The 22,897-nt window shown below is 37.1% G+C and overlaps 1 protein-coding gene across 2 annotated transcripts in view; it reads right to left on the bottom strand.

Moving 5' to 3' along the window:
• pcgf3 (polycomb group ring finger 3) overlaps positions 1-22,897 on the bottom strand; it is a 62,966-nt gene that overhangs the window by 9,839 nt on the left and 30,230 nt on the right. The window contains exons 2-6 of one of the 2 annotated variants that reach the window (XM_066720232.1): positions 17,518-17,622; positions 16,677-16,794; positions 9,405-9,501; positions 1,865-1,920; positions 1,145-1,255 (exon numbers count right to left, since the gene is read on the bottom strand). In XM_066720232.1, the coding sequence (XP_066576329.1) occupies positions 1,145-1,255; positions 1,865-1,920; positions 9,405-9,501; positions 16,677-16,794; positions 17,518-17,532 (397 nt within the window). In that variant the 5' untranslated portion in view covers positions 17,533-17,622. The remainder of the gene's footprint in view (positions 1-1,144; positions 1,256-1,864; positions 1,921-9,404; positions 9,502-16,676; positions 16,795-17,517; positions 17,623-22,897) is intronic. The other variant, XM_066720233.1, reaches the window with a different exon arrangement.

The following is a 22,897-nucleotide window of genomic DNA, read 5'->3' as shown; positions in this document are numbered from 1 at the left end:
ATGTAAGCAAACAAAACAAGTAAAATTACATATATAATTTCAATTACTTATTCATGACATACTCCACTACTTAAAGCCCAGTTTCCTTAAAAAGTTTTGGCTGTGTAATTTTGAAAACTCCTGACACAGCCTCATTACAGTGGACAGACCTTAAATTGCCTGCCATCTCAATCAGAGAATGAGAAAATGTAAAATACTAATGACACAAAGCCTTGTAACAGTTTTCAGAGGTCTCGGTAGGATACCATACCTCTGATAACGACAAAATGGAAACATTAATTTGTATTCAGGAAACCTTGGTCTAACATTATGACTGAAGGAAAATAAATCCTTTGAGAGATATTAAAGCATTAAACTTTATCCATCTCTCAAACAGGCGCCGTCTCAGGACTGCGTTCGCAGACGTGTGCTCAAAATGAAAACCCAAAGCCATTTAACCAAAACAAATGATTCTGTAATGTAACAGGCGCACAAACTCCCTAGTGAAAGAGAATGCATTTGTGGCTAGTTTTTATAATTGCCAACTTTATAATGAATGTTAAGGTTTTATACGAGAAAGTATAAAACAACAACAAAACATACATGAATAATACAGTGAGTTGAAAGCTCTTTGTGGCATTACAGGCAGCTTTGGCTCCATTATCCACAGTGTTTCACTCATACAGCGTTCCCCTTAATGGATTACTGTTGCTACCCACTCAAAATCACCTTCAATAATGAAACTGAAATGTCAAAGTACTAATAATGAAGAGCTTCTGGTATTTTTATCAGTGGAGGACAAGATGAAGTTCCTTAAATGTATACATCTGCTGAATGATATATTTTTTTTCAAACAAGCACAGGCACTCAGCGTATACATTTTGCTTTGGGGGTAGGGGGGGGGGAAACGCTTTCAAAACTAACATGCTTACTTAACTAGCTAAAAAAAGCTTTTGGGATATAAATAGGCTGATGTAGGCCAATCAGTTGTCTGGCACAGCTTTGCAGAAACTTTCATTTTAATGGCTGTGATGACTTTTACAACCTTTAAACTGTGAAGACAGCCAAGGTCAATGGGCGTAGATGCTCTATCTTAAAAGGTGGGGGGGGGGGGGGGGGGGGGGGGGGAGAGGAAAAAAACAAATAAATGGATGAAATTATTTACCGTTCCGTTGAGGGTCTAAATGTGGTTTTGTGCTGCACAGCTCTCCTTTGATATCTCCAGGCACTTCCATCCCCAGCTTCTGATAAAAGTCTCTCTGTTTTTTCATTTCCGCTGTGGAGAGAGGGTACATGCTTTTCACCTGCCCACATTGTACTGAACGAATAAATATACTATCATTTCTTTAGGTGACTGAGAGTGATATCAAGCAATTAAAAGCCACTTAACACTATCTTCATCCTACTAGTGACAGGTGTTGTAAAATCAAGTCAACACAATTGTAACCTGAAACAAAAAAACTTGGTACATTTTCAGCAACTATATATTTTTTGTATTGTTTTTGTTTTTTTACATGGAAGATAATATATATGATTTTAATGGTAAATGTGATCAACTGTTTGACCATAACAAATTAATATAGTATAATACATTGGTAAAACGGAACAATTCCGAGTTGAATGTGATATTTTCTGTCAGAAACATGTGCAAGATATTTGAGTAGTAGTTATCATAACCTGTACATTTTGAATAACACATTGCAAATGCTGTGTCATACTACAGTGGCATGGAAGAGATTACATTACTGGCACTTCTGCTGTTTTTGTAAAGACTGGCTGTGAGATTAGTGTCCACAGTTAGTAAGAAATTAATTTGAATAAATGTATGCCAGCTAAGGAAATCTGCATTAGCAGGCTCTGGCTGTGGCCTCGCTCAGATACAAACCTTCTTGAAGCCCAGGCACCAGTTTGTAGACAATATCTTGCATTGTTCGGTCATGGCTACAAGGAAAGGAGAAACCCACTTAGAGAACTGAACAATTTCCACTCACAATAAGATCCATTATAATTTCATAGTAGTCGATACTGTGGAAGACTTTGAAATGAAAAACAAGTAAACAGATTCTTACTATAAATTATTAGTATTTATTAATTATCAGTTGCCCTTATCCTTGACGGCTTACAGCTGTCACAAAATGTAACATTTCAAATTGATACACTATAAATGTGCTTATGTTTTAAGAGAAATGTTGTTGTGGGGGGCTATAAAACATTTTGATGCATGGGGGACCTAGAACACATAATGGTACCAAACAGCAGTTGACTTCAATAGCTTCACATATATTGCCGATATGTTCTTCACCATATTCTCGCTACACAATTCAAAGGTTTGCATCCGTTGTCAAGTCTCAGAAACACACTTTCCAGTTCAATCTAAAGGAGGTGTAACACTCCGTAGGCAGTAGCTGGTCTGAAAAAATTACTTCATGTAAAGCTGCCAACCCCAACCTTTTATAATGTATCTATCAGGATAATTTCTTAGGCCCTGCTGAGAGTGCACACTTGGTGGACACATACATATTAATTGCCCTCTTATTTTAGTTTCCAGTTCAGCAGTGTTGTGGAGAAAATCTGGAGCCTCACTACAAAAACATGAAATTAATTTCAATTTAAAATGAGGACACCGTCTACTTTCCTTTGACATTTTATCATTACCGAGGGTATAAAAAAGACCTGTGTTCCTCAGACACAGCTGTGTTGATAAGCTCCATTGACCCAACTCCTGAATAAGGTAATGCATTCAATTCCAAGGGCATACATTTGTCAGGGATCAAAGAGAATGACCCAATCAAAAACGAGAACAAGTTCAGTTCAGAGGAACGTTAGCATTGCTTAGTTTGTTTCATATTGGTTTGGCCTTTAAAACCACAATTGGGCAACCATGGAGTAAAAGAAAATACCACGTAACCAAAAAAGAAATTAGTGGTCAAATGACTTGTCCAAAAAAAACAGAGTATTGCGATGGTATCTATGCTGTTGCAGTTTTAACAAATAATATCTTAACACTTCCAAGTCTGTAATCAAGACATGCTAATTTTGTTGGACTATATTCAATCTGGCAGTACATACAATACACTGAAGAATAAATCTCCCTTTATTGCATAAAAAAAATATAAGAACTAAAAAATGATTGAACCAAATTTTCCTCAGCTGTAATGTAACAGTATAGGAATATCTCCAGTGAATTTGACAATACTATGCAAAAAATCATAGCACGATCTGTTAGGTGCTGCACCCATTATTTAAAAAGTTAGTTTACATGGAACAAATGTCAGAATAATAAAACATCACAAGGAAATCTTCCTCTCTCTCTCGGGGCTGTTTACGAATCAGACATCTTTTAAAAATAAATCATGATTAAATGATAATACAGGCCTGGTATCTTGTTTTTCTAGATTCTCATTCTATAGTGCTTACTGCAGTCCTTGTAACCGTACATTTGTTCTCTTGGTGTCTTTTTCTCAGGACCAAATATCCACCACATGGGTCCCAACAAGCACATCTTCCTTAATTTTTTTCACAGTGCTCAGCCATTTCTTCCAGGTCTCTAGTTCACGTTTAAACAGGATTCATGATATTGCACTGGAGCAACAGTCTCCTCGACTCCTCCATAATTCATAGATAGCTTTGGGTGAGGCAGTAGCAAACCGGAGGCCAAATGCATAATCTATCATGTTCTTTGGAATTAAACAAATACATATAACTTTTCTTCTACTCCAACTTTTAAATTTGTTATTACTTCTGAAGATATGCCCCCCCCCCCCATTTTATCTTGCTGTTCTATGCAATACAATGCACAGCACATATTAGCCTAAATAACTGGCAAATTATGACTGGGGTTGATGCCAGTAAACATTTTAAACATACTGTGCTCAATTCTAATGACACGTTGTGCATGGCTTGCCTTAATTTGTGCTTTAAATCTCGGGTTGAAAAATATAAAAAATTATGTTTTGGTGTTGGAATGTTATAATTCTCTAAAGTTTACAGTTTACAGATGTTGAGACCACTCCCAGCTAACAATATACAGCTGTGACTATATTGTTATAACATTCTGTTTATGCAAAATTGCATTTGGACTAGGTACATTTGTAGACACTCACATACACAAAGCTTGGGAGAAGAAAGAGGGAGAAACAACCAATTTTCTGCAAACATTCACTGATGTGACTATAAAGACTATAAAGATCTAGGGAAAACACGCATGTAAAACACTTAAGTATTTAAAACAAATCTTAAATGTTGTTAAATTATGTGGAATATTTTACTCAAGAAGAATAAACATGACAGGAGTATTTTATTTTTTTAGTATTCATTCAAATACTCCAATACAGGAAAAATAATATTTCCAAATACAAATACCAATTAGTATCTTTAATTAACCCAGGTCTGTGCAAAATATCAATACATACAATGCAATAACCATACTGTGGGATGGATATAGCCTATGAGTGTTGTTCACCTCCATCTCTCACAGAAGAGTATACACGCCATATTGCCCTCGCCTCCCCAGCCATGTTTTTACCAACATTTTCTCTCTGCTTTATTGTTTGTCCACAGAGACGAACGCATAAACATTATGGGTGGATCAGCTCAATTTAAAGCATGTGTCGGAAATCCCCACAACAAAATTTCAGATCAGCCATTTAGTGTTTAACCACATTCTTAAATGATTGTCTAGTGCACACACCATCATGACGCAAAACACAAATTCAGTGAAAGATGGTCGTTGAGTGTGAGCTGCCCACCATTATCAAAAATGGATTTTAACATTTGTGTAGAAAAGATGAATCTAGCTTTTTTCATGTGCAGCATTCAGTTCATACAATTTATTACAGGTAGCAGGTTTATTATTAGAAGACCTTAATTAAAAAAAGTTGTATATATTTTGCATAAAATGGGAAGCAAATCTAATTTGGTTAGGCCCACCTTGTTGATGGAAACACAAAGAGAAGGTATATTGCTGCAAACCAAGCTTAAATAGATATTCTTAACCCATCACAGCAGCAGTTGCAATCAAGGCACAGTGTCTATGAAGTGGCAATGCTCAACACAAGTGGACTTTCCCATTTTAACCTTAAATAGGACTGATATTAAATAAATCAGCTTTTGTTTTCAAGTCAAGAGGCAGACAAACTGCCCTTGATTTTGCAATGCATGAGATCATCATGACATTCAAGAACAAGGTTAAAAATGAATATATACATTTTAAGTGAGTTAAGTGAAGGAGGAAAGATTTCTGTGCAACAGATATGAAAGGTTATAACAGAGATTTAGTATATTAAACCTATTTTCACTGACGTGAATTATTTACATTTGAGATAAAATTCAACCTGCATAAGCAATAACCTCACAACAATTTAGTGCAAAACAGTGTCACTCAGTTATGCAATTCATGCTGCAAATAAAAACTTTCATATTCTATAGACAAATCACAAATGCTGCTTATTTGAATATAAATGTCTGATGGGTAGTGATGAAAAAAAAAAAACTAAATAAGCATTGATTTCTTTCCTAGATTTTTTTTTCACTGCAAAACATTTCATCTCATTCCTTTCATTTGAATAGCAAACTATTCCAAATAAGTGAAATAAATTATAAAAGTAGTAGTAGGATTACATGCCATGATTGCTGCCCTAATATTTCAAATAGAAGTAAGACCAAAAAGCAAAGGTCAAAGTCAACTTTCTAGCAACAGTACTTGAGAATCACAGAACATTTCTCCAAATTGCAACAGTCCATAAACATTAAGCAAAAGAGAGACCCACACAGAACCCCTGCAACAAGATCTATAACAAACAAGAAAAGCAGTAAAGGCCAGGTGACACATTACAAATACTCCTGCAATACTTCTGAACATGAGAGATAATAGGAATTTGTAGTGTAGTAGAAAACATTTGTATCCAAAGTGACTTGCATCGTTTAAGGAGAGACAATTCTGCCCCAAATTCACATACTTGAGTCGATTTTTAGTTAGATCTCTAGTTTCGAGAATTATATTACCGTTTGGCTCCAGTCCTTGTATTTCCAGTTGTATTACAGCTTACAGCCAAAGGTGGTATATTATTTTGCCAAATGGTTACTGCAGTATCTTCCGCTCAGCCTGCCATTGAACATTTCAGATAAATAAAAATAAGAGTTGGAAGAACTCTCTGAAAACCTTGAAATTGTGTGTGCGTGTGCATAGATTTCATAGGCCCCAAGCCACAATGATTCTGAATTTAATACTGACTAATTCAAATACTATTATCTGGGGAGACAAAAGAGGAATGCTTTTATTTAATAATGTTTTTCGTTTTTAAGAAAACTAATTTCTAACACAGAAAACACTTCATGCTATGTGTTAAAAAAAAAAAAATCACAAACAAAAATAAAATATATAATTATTATTTTTGGGTTAGGACTGCAGCGGAGTGTCGTGGGTTCAATCCCGGGTGGGGGACACTGCTGTTGTGTCCTTGAGCAAGGTACTATACCTAGATGGCTCCATTAAAGACCCAGCTGTATAACTGGGTAATTGTAGATTAAAGTGATATATTGTATCAATTGTAAGTCACCCTGGAAAAAGGCACCTACTAAGAAATGTAATAATATACTTAGACAAAGCAAAATTTGCATTTCGTAATCTATTTTTTCATTGACATTATTACAGGTAAACACGGGTAATAAGGGTATAATTATTTGCACCTGTTACAGTGTAATCAAAATAAATCCATCATTACATTCAGCATCAGTAGATACATTGGGTTTCAAAACAAACAGAAGGCATTCGACACCAATTACATTACACTTTTATATTGCCTTCTTAAAAAGTATTATATGTTTTTTTGGCTAACAAAATTGTTGCCGCAAGTCACCCGTACTGCAGTAGACAGTGACCTCTAAAGGACAAACGTAGGGCTCGGCAGCTGCTGTGACAAGAGTGCCTTCTCCCAGTGCTCCAGACTGAGCAGCAATTAGCCCTTCCTGAGCTAGCTGGGGCCCAGATGAAAAGGCTACACGCTGCTTCAGCCGTCAAATCCCTTCCGTTTAAACAAATGCTTCATGCAGAGAGATGTGGCACTTGTTTAACGACACCCAATGCCAAAAATAAATAAATAAACCCAAACAAAATAAAAATAGCAATTCAATTAAGTCTCTGCTGTGGGGTTGATTAGGCTGCGTTTGATAATGTCAACCTCTGCATGTGGTAGTCATAGGTCATTTCAAATCACCTTTACTGAGCTATTAGGAGACAATGGAGAAGCCAGATTCCTGTACACTTCAGGGGCTAAACATACAACTGGGAAATATAGGTGGAACAGTGCAGCCAGCTCCAAATGGGAATCTCACACTTGTATTCCTAAGCAGTCTCCTTTGTGGTGCTAAATAATTCTACAGCAATACTAAATTAATGTAAATATTTCAACAGTACAAACTCAGACTCCTTTTTAAGGAGGGAGGCTGTGGCATTGTTAGAGGATAGCTTAGGGACAAATCTAAGAGGGGGAAAAAGTACTGATATCAGATTTGACAAAAGTAAGTGGTTATACTACTAAATTAATTTCCATTTCAAATCAAAATGAGTAAAGAATCCAGCTTTATTACAGCTGATTACTAACATTTACACCTCTCTCTTCAGGTTTTTACTGCATTTCCACAGTTCAAGCTTTGCTTATATAAACACGTATTTTAAATCTGGTTTAACGGAATTCTCCTGTCAACACTATAAATAGTAACACTACAGATAAAATCTCAGTTTACACACACAAAGGTATCAGGGGTGCTTTCATTACAGTGCAACATCTTAGAGCTTCAAACTAACATAAACCACTTCAATGTGCCTTTCAAATGGGAGTGTTAGACAACAAAAATGTGTCTTGTTGTTTTTCCATTAACCTAACATTCAGATAAGAAAATATATTTTTACCTGAATGTTTGAATAATAACACTAAAATATTATATATAGTCGTTAATTTTACTGATCTTTAATTAGAAGATTTCCTTGTTTATTAACTACAAATCTATCTAAGGAACATTGTAAATGTTGAAGAAGGCACAAGGGGGTGACAAAGTACTGATTATAAAGGATGATTGCAGTTTTCAGGTATTTCAGCACTTTAAATATCAGAGCATTGTGAACAGACAAATGTATTGAGATATGCTGTTTATTCCAGTACACCTACACAGGGGGATTTGGTCAGTGATGTGTCATACAACTAATCCACATGATTATGATTCAAAGTCTGCTCCAGTCTCACATTAAATCAAATACTAAGTACCTCTGCTGCTAGACATGTTTAAGTTACTCTAGGGACTGAGGTACGGAGTCTATGTCTACATAAAGAGTGAGACAGAAGGCCTTTACAAAATCTAACAACAACAAAGAATGTGACTTCTACGGACAGACTGGAGGGACTTATTTGCAGTGTTAGGGGTTATATCCAAAAGTTTACATTTTTAATCTGAAAGGGAAAATTTAGGTTGAGAACTTCAGGAAGCAGAAAATACATTTCTGTAATTTGATTACTGATGCGGGGACGTACTTTTATACACAAAATTATTAATGCATGGAATAAATGATCAAGCCAGATTGTGAAGTCTAGCAGGCACGAAGCTGTCCAAATTAAACTCATCACTGTGACAGAATCACTCGGGCCTAGTATCACAAACCTACATTAGCACTATTCTTGGTATTCCCAATGTTACTTCAGGTAGGGCAGCCCAAGAATAGGGCTAATCGTGGACCAGCTGTTAAGGAACTCTGCCAGCCTGAAAGGTATGTTCCTGTCATTAAATATTTTTTTCTTTAAATATAAAGTGCAGCTTACACAAAAATTACACATTAGGGGTACACATAGTACACATAAGTCCATCAGCATAAAGAGGCTGTGAATTCCCAAGTTCTTCGCCTATCTGCATCCGTTACTGCAGGGCAACCCAGACAATGTCTGCTGAAAAAGGTGCCAGCCACATATCACTAGGACCTGTGAACACTTTGGAGTCAGAGTATAAACCCAAATAATAAAATAGCAGAGTGATGTATGGTTGCAGAATAAAGAGATTGTCCTTCGAAATGTGCATCTTTTCACCTCTCTTTTCTTTCACTTTGTCAGAATACAAATATTCAAACCGCAAACAACAATTCCAGAAATAAAGTTAAAACGTCTGCTGGAGAACAGCCAACCAATGCAAATTCAGCACTGATAAATGTTCCCTTTCTGTTACAGACTTTAATAGAATTATGCAGTGCTTTAAGCCCATGCACTGCACATCAATATAAAAAGAGTGCCTCAGAGTGGTTTTTATTGGTTTCAAATTATACATCCTGGATATGCGAGAACACTGCCGTAGACAGTTACTGTTCTTGGAGGGATTCTGGGATGTGTTGATGCTGCGAGTGTCTGAACGGTGGCAGCAGCACTCAGATTTGGTCTGGTACTCACCCAATGTACTGTAAAGGATGGCTCTGATGAATCACAATTCTGCACGTGGGACATGTGTTGTTCTCTTCCAGGTACTTCACCAGACAGCTCCTACAGACTGCAAAGCAGATGGTGGTTAAATAAATTATATACAGGCTTTATCCTGGGTATAGCTTTTGCAAAGAAAAACAACATCACTCCCCACCTTTAATCATTAGATTGAACTCTAAAATTCAATTTTCAAGTATTACAGTTTTATTCTCTGATTAGTTTTTGAAGTGAGTGTTCATTAGAGCTATTGATTTTATAGTCTAAAAGAGTATAGAAGACAAAGACAGAGAAGTACATTTTTCAGGTGTCTCAGGGGTGTTTTTTTTTTTTTTTTTTTTTTGTTTAAATAAAGGTTAAAATATGATACTTTCCTGGTGAAAGTTAATTTATAACAAAACATTAGAATTAATAGTTGTAGTAATTTTGTAGTAGTGGTTGTAGAAGTAATAACTTCAGATTTAAATTAAGAAAAGGATTACTGGATTGATCTGTACTTCAACACTAAATACATAATTTAAAAATAAATTAAGCATTAACGCTATATCAGAAAATGTCTCAAACTCCTGCTATTTGTAGCTAAAGGTCTCCCTCTAGTGTCAAATATAATAAGTACTTTTTATTTATTAAGTGAATAACATTTACAATGTCTTTGGCTATGTGCTAGTAAACTTAACTTCAGTCATTTATTGCAGAACTTTAAACCAGTGATTTTAACATTCATGCTTTAATTTTCCAGGTAGGATATTCAAAAAACATTAACAAATGTAGTCAGTTTTCTATAAATAATTTCAGTCCAGTCAAACCCTAAGAGAGATCAGGATAAATGAGGAGGAGGTACTAAAGGGACTAGCAGAATTAAAAACAAACAAATCACCTGGGCCAGATGGGATATTTCCAAAAGTACTTAAAGAAATGAGGGAAATGATTTATAGGCCGCTAACTAAAATATTCCAAATGACACTTAGAACAGGGGATGTGCCAACTGACTGGAAGACAGCAAATGTCACCAATCCACAAGAAAGAGGACAAAACTGAGCCAGGAAATTACAGACCAATCAGTCTCACCTGCATTACTTGTAAAATGTTGGAGAAAATGTTTAGACAGAAAATAGAGCAGCATCTTAATGAAAATCATATTCTTGGAGATAGTCAACATGGATTTAGACGAGGCAGATCATGTCTTACTAATCTATTGGAGTTTTTCGAACACACAACTGCAACTGTAGATCACTTGAAAGCATATGATATGATATACTTAGATTTTCAAAAAGCTTTCGATAAGATTGTGCACCAAAGAATGATCCTCAAACTGGAAGCTGTAGGCATTCAGGGTAATGTAAGTAGATGGATTATGGACTGGTTGATGGATAGGAAACAGAGGGTGTCAATTAGAGGAGTCACTTCTAACTGGAGTGAGGTTGTTAGTGGAGTTCCACAGGGATCAGTACTAGGGCCTGTGCTTTTTCTAATCTATATTAATGATCTGGACTCTGGGATAGTTAGCAAACTTGTCACATTTGCAGATGATACAAAAATAGGTGGCTCAGCAGATACAATCTCAGAAGCTCAGGTTATTCAAAGGGACTTAGATAATAGTCAGTTGTGGGCCGACATCTGGCAGATGAAATTCAATGTGGACAAGTGCAAGGTATTACATGCAGGTAACAAAAATGTCCACTATAATTACACTATGGGAGGAATAGAACTGTATAAAGTAACGCATGAGAAAGTGTGGAGTCCACATAGACTCCTAAGTCTTTCTCCATCCAAACAATGTGGGGAAGCAATAAAAAAGGCAAACAGTATGTTAGGGTATATTGTCAAAAGTGTAGAATTGAAAACAAGGGCAGTGATGTTCAGACTGTACAATGCACTAGTTAGAGCTCATCTGGATACTGTGTGCAGTTCTGGGCTCCACACTTCAAGAAAGATATCGCTGCTCTAGAGGCAGTTCAGAGGAGAGCAACCAGACTTATTCTAGGTCTGAAGGGAATGTCCTACTGAGAAACTTAGGGAACTGAACCTTTTCACCCTGGAACAGAGGAGACTACATAGGGACTTGATTCAAGTCTTCAAAATCATGAAGGGCATCGACCACATCAAACCAGAGGAGCTTTTCCACACCAGCAGGGACACACGCAACCGGGGACACAAATGGAAATTGGGCTTCAAGGCATTCAAGACAGAATACAGGACACACTTCTTTACACAGAGAGTCGTCACAATCTGGAATAAACTGCCCAGCAATGTGGTAGAAGCTGAACATTTGGGAACATTTAAAAATAGACTGGATAGGATCCTTGGATCACTTTAGTTATTAATGGACATGAAACGAGAACAATGGGTCAAATGGCCTCCTCTTGTTTGTAAACTTTCTTATGTTCCAATTACAATTTTGCATGAAGCCAAGTAACAAAAAAAGACTCACTGATCAGCATTTAAATTGTTTTCCTTCACATACAGTACTGTGCAAAAGTTATAGGCAGGTGTGAAAAAAATGCTGTAAAGTAAGAATGCTTTCAAAAATAGACATGCCAATAGATTATATTTGCCAATTAACTAAATGCAAACAGAAGAAAAATCTACATCAAATCAATATTTGTTGTGACACCCTTTGCCTTCAAAACAGCATCAATTCTTCTAGGTTCACTTGCACACAGTTTTTGAAGGAACTCAGCAGGTAGGTTGGCTCAAACATCTTGGAGAACTGACCACAGTTCTTCTGTGGATTTAGGCAGCCTCAGTTGCTCTCTCTCTTCATGTAATCCCAGACAGACTCGATGATGTTGAGACCAGGGCTCTGTGTGGGCCCATACCATCACTTCCAGGACTCCTTGTTCTTCTTTATGCTGAAGATAGTTCTTAATGACTTTCTCTGTATGTTTGGGGTCGTTGTCATGCTATAGAATAAATTTGGGGCCAATCAGATGCCTCCATGATAGTATTGCATGATGGATAAGTATCTGCCTGTACTTCTCAGCATTGAGGTGACCATTAATTCTTACCAAATCCCCAACTCCATTTGCATAAATGCAGCCCCAAACTAGCAAGGAACCTCCACCATGCTTCACTGTTGCCTGCAGACACTCATTCGTGTACCACTCTCCAGCCCTTCTGTGAACAAACTACCTTCTGCTACAGCAAAATATTTCAAATTTTGACTCATCAGTCCAGAGCACCTGCTGACATTTTTCTGCACCCCAGTTCCTGTGTTATCGTGCAGAGTTGAGTCGCTTGGCCTTGTTGCCACGTCGGAGGTATGGCTTTTTGGCCGCAAATCTGCCAATGAAGGCCACTTCTGAACCAGACTTCTGCAGATAGTAGATGGGTGCACCAGGGTCCCACTGTTTTCTGCCAATTCTGAGCTGATGGCACTGCTGGACATCTTACGATTGTGAAGGGAAGTAAGCATGATGTGTCTTTCATCTGCTGTGGTAAGTTTCCTTGGCCAACAACTGCATTTACGGTCCTCAATGTTGCCCGTTTCTTTGTGCTTCTTCAAAAGAGCTTGGACAGCACATCTGGAAACCCCTGTCTGCCTTGAAATTTCTGCCTGGGAGAGACCTTGCTGATGCAGTATAACTACCTTGCGTCTTGTTGCTGTGCTCAGTCTTGCCATGGTGTATGACTTTTGAGAGTAAACTGTCTTCAGCAACCTCACCTTGTTAGCTGAGTTTGGCTGTTCCTCACCCAGTTTTATTCCTCCTACACAGCTGTTTCTGTTTCAGTTCATGACTGTTTAAACCTACATATTGAATTGATGATCATTATCTGTCTGGTATAATTGTTTAATCAAACACCTGACTGTATGCCTACAAAATCCCTGACTTTGTACTAGTGTAGAAGCATTGATGCTGTTTTGAAGGCAAAGGGTGGTCAAACCAAATACGGATTTGATGTACAATTTTCTTCTGTTCACTCACTTTATATTTATAAATTAACTAAATGCAATCTATTAACATGTCTATTTTTGAAAGCATTCTTACTTTACAGCATTTTTTCACACCTGCATAAAACTTTTGCACAGTACTGTACATTTCCAGGTATTTGGGTAAATGTATATATTTAATAAATAAATACATAAATAAACAATTCCAATCAAAAAACTGACATTCATTGTATTTATTTGACATTATTAAATGTGCTCAACATGAAACTCTCCTTAGCAATGGGTTTTATTCATGATTAGCAGTAGTAATTTAAATATTATACTATTTTCACATTTTGAACAGGAAAAAGGTAAAATGTTCATTTCTGAAAATCCATCTTATGGTTAAAAACCATTCCACAATAGGAACTGAATATCTCAAGAAACTCATGAAAATAAATTCATAAATTCCCAAAGTGCATTGTGAAATAACTGAATGTGAAACAGTTGTGAGAGTCAGTAGCTGTAGACTGCACTTAGCAGCAGCTGTCCTGATGTTTGACATGTCCTTGCAGGATTTAGTCTGGTGGGAGCAGCTATGGGGCTCCATTGAAAGGCATATCTGACACTTGGCAATAGTCTGCACAGAGCTGGCATAACTGTGCTGGCTAGGAAGTGGGATTTCTAACCAATCCATTAGAAGCATATGACATCACACTCCCCCAAAAGAGTCCTATAGCACTCTCCAGTTTGTAGGTGTCTAAAAATTGACAAGATTGTTTTTGGAGACGGGGAGAATAAGAGTTGAAAAATAATTTGCCCAGAATAAAAGGGGATTAGCACGGCAAACAACATTAGAGGTCAAACTGAGCAAGTGTAGTTATGACAAGCACAGAAGGGCAGAGAAATAATCTCATAATTTGGCAAATCTAGTGTTTAATTAAAGTTCAGTCTCCTTCACAACAAGATAGTACCCTTCACAAGAGATATTATAAATTACATACATTTAGATTTCCCCCCAACAAACATTTATTTTTATTTTATTGGTTTAATATTAATCTGCGGATGCACTAATAACCCAATCATTACCTGAAGGGAGCTCATTAGCTGATATGGGGCAGGAAATACATTTGCTTTAGGATTTAAAATTTAGAGAATGTACATTTATAGATGTGACAAAAAAAGTACAGAAACGCTGCTGCGTGGCTGTTTTCTTTAATGTGATTTAATACTCAGCAGCTTACATTACATATCACACAGCAGGCCAATTTATTGAGGTACAGCGCTGGAGACGCGGTGACCTCCTTTTAACCGATAAACCTGTCAGGGGATTTTTCCAGAGTGTGATAATCACTATTCTTAATATAGTATTTACCTTGGAGGCTTGAATTAAAGTGCCCGTCCCTCCCTGATGCACAGAGGGCACAGAATAACCTTGAGTGTGAGTGTACTTCCTTTTTGTAAACATCATTGAAAGTACTCAGTTTTATAAAGTAGAACCAGTGCAAAGCATTAAACTGTCACTGATTAATAACTGTAATACTGTACCAACAGGTTTTGCTTTCCAGAGAACATCACAAGAACCTGTGCTTAGAAACTGAAGATAGTTTCAGAAAACAAGTAATTAACTCAATCTCAGTTTACTAGCAAGCTTGTCAAGAATCTGCATGATGGCAATGATAAACCACAGATAAACCAAAGACATCTGTCCCTGCGATACGCTAACTGTGATATTAGCTGTCACAACTGCTTATGTAATTAAGTTTTGTGCACCAAACAGACAGCTGTCATTCAAGGAAAATGATTATGTATGAAAGAAGAGGGCCATAGGCCTTAAGTTAAAAGAAACTGCTTTTAAACTGAAGTCCTGGGGTGTCTATGAGTGAGTACCTGAGTAACAGATCAGAAACAGCAACTGGTACCCAGGGGCACTGGAGAACACCAAAGTGGACATTAAGAGTTATAAGGGGAAAAGTATAGCCCTCTAGCAGAAAAAATAAATTCTTTGATTAGTCAATTCTTCCTCCGAGGACTTTGGGAATCACTGAAGGGGTGCACAGATCATAGTGATAACATCCAGCTTATCTACCACCCCAATGATGTGTTCCTGGAAGTATTTAATGAAAAACGGTGTTTCAGTTTCTAATCACTGACACTGAAGCCACAATACAACGCAGTGTAAAATATGAGTAAGAAATATAAGAATGGGAAAGATGGCCAACTATGGATTTCTTCCTGTTTTTAATGTTCCTCTTCATTAAAAATGTACATTATTCTTACCCACATTACATTCCTAAATAAATCCTGCCTATTCTCTGGGTTTCCTTATTAGATTATTAAAACACTTCCTTCATCAGTTTGTTGAAACATGATTCAAAAAACTATTCCTGCTGTATTTCCAGGAACACTCATTTGTATCTGTATAACATTACAGAAACAGATAAGATTCCTAGAATTAGTGAATGAAGAATTAAAATTTAATGCTTTTTCTAAGTGTAAATTTAAAAACAAAATTGATCAAATGTATGAAACAAACAAAACAAAAAATTACAATATGGTAAAATATATAGTGATTGTTGCTTAGTGTATACCCTGCTTTGAAAACATGCTTAGCATATACAAAATTTAATTACAGAATAAAATGTTAATTATGTGTTTAGTTTATTACTGGCTACTTAGTAGCACTCCTGGTTAATGTCTTATTAACCCTTCCAATAGTCGAAGCTTATCCTTGTGTTGCACCTGCATTTTGTTACCACCAGGTAGAGCCACTTAGCAGGTCCAGTAGAGCTGTTCACCTCAGTTGAACCTTATTTAAATTTTTATTAGTAACACTAATAAAAAGAGGATTTTGAGAAATGCTGGAGAATGCTGAAGAAAGTACAAAACATAACCCAAAGCAAACTTTTCCTGGCTTCTATCTATTAGTTTGATTTTAAAAAGCTTGAATTACCATTGTGATTAATGGCTTCTAGTATTTTATATTCATACTTCTAAAGAATGGAGGATATGAAAACAGCCTGTCACAGAAAATATAAATTAAAATCGGAAGATTGTGGGTGCAAAACCTAATTTTATAATCTCTCCTTATATTGAAAACAAAAAAACATGATCACTTGCTGATCAGATTATCAGAACAATTTCATTTTAAAGCATGTTTCAGTACTTTCACCATTCTTTTAACATTTTAAACATTTTTGTCTCTAACGAGGCAATGGTAGCCCATAACATGACAGCGTATTGTTAAACCTTCTCAACAAGTGCACTGAAGTGACATTCACTAGTGTCACTCTTACAGTGTGCCTATTCCACCCATGCATTTCTATATATCTGAGTTGCGTTTGTCATGCAAACCTGAAGGTCCTGGTACTTACATGTATGTAAACATTCTGTAACCGTGGTGGCATCAATAAGGTACCCCTCACACAGGCGACAAGTGATGTGGGCGTTGATGTCCCACAACTTGATCTTTCTGGTCAGCATCTCGGGGTTCTGGACAATAATCGGCGAAGAAAATAAATAAATCAATACATACAATCAGAAAAAATATTAAGAGTTTTTCCAGATTCTTCAGAAGCCACAACTGTCACCAGTTCACCTATCTGTCAAGAAATGGATACAACTAATTCATGGATTTGTATTTGAATAAAATGTTGGTGCTGTACCTGTACCACAGAAACATAGTCCATTTAAAAACACATATAGGGTTTTGCAGTAGTATTATACATTTCTGGAAATAGATACATTTAGTTATAGAAAGTAAAATAGGGAGTTCTGATGGGTCACCAGTAAAGCAGCAAATTTACCAAAGGTGATACACTTTCCAATTTAATTGTGTACCATTTATACTGGAGACATCCTTTCTTTCATAGACTGGCTTTATTTTTAATGCAATAAGTATGAGAATAGACAATACCAGAACGTACATAACCCTGTATCCTCATTTTATAAACTTGTGTTGGTTTACTAATTTGATGGATTAATTCAAATTACACATGAAAGAATGGACAACAGGTTTCTTCCTCAAGACTATGCAGTTGTAATTAGTGCTTTACATGTGAATGTGGTTCTAATTCACTTGACAAATCTACAGATTAACATCACATCGCAGCTGCATTCACAAAGGACTCTTTGTTGAATGAGGTAGTTTCAGTCTTTTTCCTCCTTGAAAATAGATGAAAAGAGACAGACGCACAAGTGAGCATCAGACCTTACCCCTAGTGCCGCCATGTGTTTAATGTCGACAATCTGGCTGCCACCTTTCTTCCGACAGAGGGTATTATGCCGTTAGCTCTGCATCATTGATTGTGCTTCACCTGACTAGAAGGAAGGCGATAAAAAGAAAAACAAAATGCATTGGATCATTCCATACAAATTCATCTTAAGATAAAACCCCAGTCCACTCATCTAGTTGTGATGCATCTCACCATGCAAGTGGGAGTCTAATATAAAGTGATAGCAACCTTTCTATTTTTTTATTAATATTATTATTAAATACAAAAGTATTATAATATAACATTTATAAAGTATTTTCTTCTTTAGGATATTTGCACATTGAAATTAAAGTGACAAAGTCAACAATGGACCAAATTACTTTGTATGCAATAGTTATATGATGGATTGATTTTACAGTGTTAGAGGATACAACTTCCAATAAATAGTATTGAATCTTAATGCATTAATTCTGCCTAAAGAGACATCTGAAATAGGAATAATTACGAAACAACTGCCACAATTGGACAGATTGACATTGGTATACACAGTGAAAAGAAAGACAGCAGCTCTTTTTCCATGCAAGCCATGCAAAATGCAAGCCTCACTCACACAGCCTGTGTAATGCAAGTTTTGTGCATCTTCACAACACTGGACATTAACCTAGTCAAGCAAATCCATGCAAATCCAAGACTAACCACTGCAAAAAGCCTGCAATAAACCCATTTTAAAGATTCCACCTCAGGAAATATGCAGCAATCACACAGACCAGTATTGCTCTTCTCTACCGCACAATATTTAGGCCTGCTCTCAGCTGTATAAACCATTTATGTCTGTTAATATACATAAACCCCCTCAGATAATGTAATACCCTACTAATTAATCTCAGGGATCTATGCAGAACTCATACTTGGAAATAAGTGGACAACTCCATACAGAATGTGGGTGTTCATCTATAAAATCTATGTTTGTATGTGTAGGCTTCTAATGTCCATGTAGAACATTTGCAACCAGTAATCATTTGTTTTGGTCCTCATTAGGATTCTTCTTTTTCTCTTTATAAAACAATTTCATAAAAATGTGTTTAATTTGTAGACGGTGCCTTACAGCAACAGCTGTAACAAAAGCTCAATTACCCCTCCCCCTTTTCATTTCCATGAACTACTCAAGAATTTGCTTCCTATCCTGTAATTCATAAATATACCCAATCAGTCTACTACTTAACAGAAAAAAGAAAACTCCACATCATGAATTCAGACAATCAGATTAACCCTGAATCAGTCTTTAGCTTTCACCAATTTTGTAATCTTCTGGGGATATCTGAATGAAAACTTTATCAATGTTTTTCCACTCATTCAGCACAATTTTGCTGCAGGTCAAACTATGAAATGCAAAAGCATGTTTGTGTTAATGAGTGATGTCCTTCAACTTTCTCTTCTGGCCATCCTCCAAGGTTTTCCATGTTCTTTGAAAGCATCTGAATTTTTAATGAGCTTTGCTGGGAAGAACAATAGCAATAGCCCTGTGGCTAAAATGGTCACACCCCCAGCTGTGTTTAGTCATTGCACTATGAATATCAAGTCTGACCTGCCGCAGTACAAAAATCCTCTCTATACTACATCATTGTACTTATCATGAATATCAGACGTTAGCAGATTTTTTGGATCAGCTTTCTACAGTGTGTAGGCTACATCTGTCCAGCACTGAGGTATGGGCAGAAATTCCTCTCATTGGAGCAGATTGCTTTTCTGCTTCATTTATTGGGTATCAATGTTGATCTAGGAGCAATTATTTTTAATCTTAATTTTCTGGCTTATTTGGAGAGGTTTATAAATGATAATATCTTCATTATCATTTTGTTCATCCCCCTTGTTTGCATTGCCTCCCAGTTGTAAACTGCTGTTCAACAGCATATGATGTTTAATAATGAATAGCAATCCTTTTGAATTCCCACTTTCAGGGTGGCCACTAATTCTTCCTCTTGTAAACATGCCAAATTATTGGTCTTGTGCTGGATAAGTGACAGCTCCTGCTTATTTAAGTGTGATGTCTGCCGGCCAGACCGTGAAATTAGCTAATTTAGTGAATGTGTGATTTAACTCAGTGAGACCCCACTAAATGCCTTAAAGAGGTGACAGGGTTTTGGAAGAGGACAGATTAATCAGCTGTCACACGTGCAACATGTGAAATAAGTACTATGGCTGGTCTCCCAATAACAATGCTGCAACTGGTTGTTCAGAAAAAGTACTATAAAGCCCACACCATGTCCTGATCGGATTAAATAGCTGTTGGAGCATGAGAACGGTGCCCTCTTCGGAGCTGTCAGGAGGAGCATGCAGAAAAGTATCCCTCAACAAGATTTATGAAGCTCCACATCTGCCAGTGTGCAGACAGACATTACATTAGGACGTGTGCGAGTGTGAGAACTACAGCCCGACTGGTAAGTGCAAGCCACTTGAGACGCTTCTGAATGTGAAGCTTCATCTAGCCTAATGCACAGACCAACAGAAATGCGATTAAAAAAAATCTCTGTGAAGCACTGAAAAATAGACTGTGCTAAACTGATGGTCAATTACAGGTCTGAGGACAAGCGTGATAATGAAGAGGGCTTAGTAACGGAACGCCAGGGAGGGGTTATTTTACCCACCAGAATCAGATGATTGAGACATCACCTTCCTGTGGGCGAGACCACAGGTGTAGCAATATACACTCACCTAAAGGATTATTAGGAACACCATACTAATACTGTGTTTGACCCCCTTTCACCTTCAGAACTGCCTTAATTCTACGTGGCATTGATTCAACAAGGTGCTGAAAGCATTCTTTAGAAATGTTGGCCCATATTGATAGGATAGCATCTTGCAGTTGATGGAGATTAGTGGGATGCACATCCAGGGCACGAAGCTCCCGTTCCACCACATCCCAAAGATGCTCTATTGGGTTGAGATCTGGTGACTGTGGGGGCCAGTTTAGTACAGTGAACTCATTGTCATGTTCAAGAAACCAATTTGAAATGATTCGACCTTTGTGACATGGTGCATTATCCTGCTGGAAGTAGCCATCAGAGGATGGGTACATGGTGGTCATAAAGGGATGGACATGGTCAGAAACAATGCTCAGGTAGGCCGTGGCATTTAAACGATGCCCAATTGGCACTAAGGGGCCTAAAGTGTGCCAAGAAAACATCCCCCACACCATTACACCACCACCACCAGCCTGCACAGTGGTAACAAGGCATGATGGATCCATGTTCTCATTCTGTGTATGCCAAATTCTGACTCTACCATCTGAATGTCTCAACAGAAATCGAGACTCATCAGACCAGGCAACATTTTTCCAGTCTTCAACTGTCCAATTTTGGTGAGCTTGTGCAAATTGTAGCCTCTTTTTCCTATTTGTAGTGGAGGTGAGTGGTACCCGGTGGGGTCTTCTGCTGTTGTAGCCCATCCGCCTCAAGGTTGTACGTGTTGTGGTTTCACAAATGCTTTGCTGCATACCTCGGTTGTAACGAGTGGTTATTTCAGTCAAAGTTGCTCTTCTATCAGCTTGAATCAGTCGGCCCATTCTCCTCTGACCTCTAGCATCAACAAGGCATTTTCGCCCACAGGACTGCCGCATACTGGATGTTTTTCCCTTTTCACACCAATCTTTGTAAACCCTACAAATGGTTGTGCGTGAAAATCCCAGTAACTGAGCAGATTGTGAAATACTCAGACCGGCCCGTCTGGCACCAACAACCATGCCACGCTCAAAATTGCTTAAATCACCTTTCTTTCCCATTCAGACATTCAGTTTGGAGTTCAGGAGATTGTCTTGACCAGGACCACACCCCTAAATGCATTGAAGCAACTGCCATGTGATTGGTTGGTTAGATAATTGCATTAATGAGAAATTGAACAGCTGTTCCTAATAATCCTTTAGGTGAGTGTATTCTAGAAAATCATGCACAGCCAGAGTTGGTTACATTTAAGGCCAGGTCTCATTTACCTTCCAGCCATAACAAAGTCACATCACAAAACTAGCTGTGAACAAAATTCAAGAAAATACTGTAGAAAACATTTTATCATCAAAGTCCTGATGTCAATCACATAAGAAACACCTCTGGAATTTCCATATCAAGAAGAAGCCAATTTGAGGCCAACTGAAAGTGCTGTGCAATTTATCAAAATGACCGAGGTAGGCCTAAACTGCTCCAGAGCTGTATTTTGTTATTCAGTATGTCATAACTGGTCAGTTTAACTGGAGTAAATAATTCTGGCGATACATAGTGTAAACATACAAATTAAAGTATACCAGTAGAGATTTAGACTTAGATTTGGCATTTAGACAATGTTTTTTTATTTTTTCATCAATGTTGATTTACCAGGATTAGTAGTTTCATCAAAACAAATCCAGTAGTAGCTGTACACTTAACAACTAATGTATAATTATTACAAATCCACTAGTGGATTCGTTTTTTTTTTTTTTACTGTTGAAAATGACAAAATTATTTATTCATGAAAAACCCTTACCCACATTTAAAAGCATCGGGTTAATTAACTACTTAAGACCTGATCAGAGATCAAGGTGTGACTAATCAACCTAGGCCAATTAAAAAATTGCTCCAAATGATGATGGAAATGTGAGCAGTGAGCCTTACTCAAGATTATTCATAAGCAAATAGAAGATAAAAGTCCTTATAAGTGTGATGTAGACATCATTGTTGGTAAAGCCTGCAATTGTTTGATCTTAAATGTTAACTGTCAGTTATTTAAGCAGTTTTACTTGCAGGAATGCCAGATGCAATTTGGTATCAATCCCAAATTGTAATGTATATAGGCCTACTTATTATGTCATTTAACCAACACCTTTATCCAAGGTGAAGTACATGTTTTCACATGTTGTGTATATGTAAACATTACAAAAGCTGACATCATCATCATAAATACATTTATCCTCAAACCCTAGGCCTTTAAATAATCTTCACATTGGTATCCCAAAGCATAGGAGGAATTCCATGCCCTTCTTGCCTCATTCTAATATAGGCTACATCAACTTTTCTTTAGCATGATCAGATATCCCAGAATCACATTTCTGCACATGGCAAGGCACACCAGCAGCATCTCATTCAAGGGAATCTTAAATGGGAGCAGCCATCCCACTTTGATTGAATTACTCAGCCACTTTCGATTCACCCTCACACAGACACCTAATACAAATGAGTAGCCCTGTGAAATAAAAGAACCAGCTATGACAAAAATATGACTGCTCAACCCTAGCCTTCCATCTGGGGATCCCAGATAAATCCTTCTTTCCCTTTCCACAATAACATAAATGTTTAGACAAGGTGTCTGGAATTATCACGTATGAAATGACCAAAAGTCATAAAATTATGAAGTTAACA

The sequence above is a fragment of the Amia ocellicauda genome, chromosome 13 (genome assembly GCF_036373705.1).
Source record: "Amia ocellicauda isolate fAmiCal2 chromosome 13, fAmiCal2.hap1, whole genome shotgun sequence".
NCBI lineage: Eukaryota > Metazoa > Chordata > Actinopteri > Amiiformes > Amiidae > Amia > Amia ocellicauda.
Note: the sequence above shows the minus strand (reverse complement) of the source record. Positions and strands in the feature narration are given on the sequence as shown.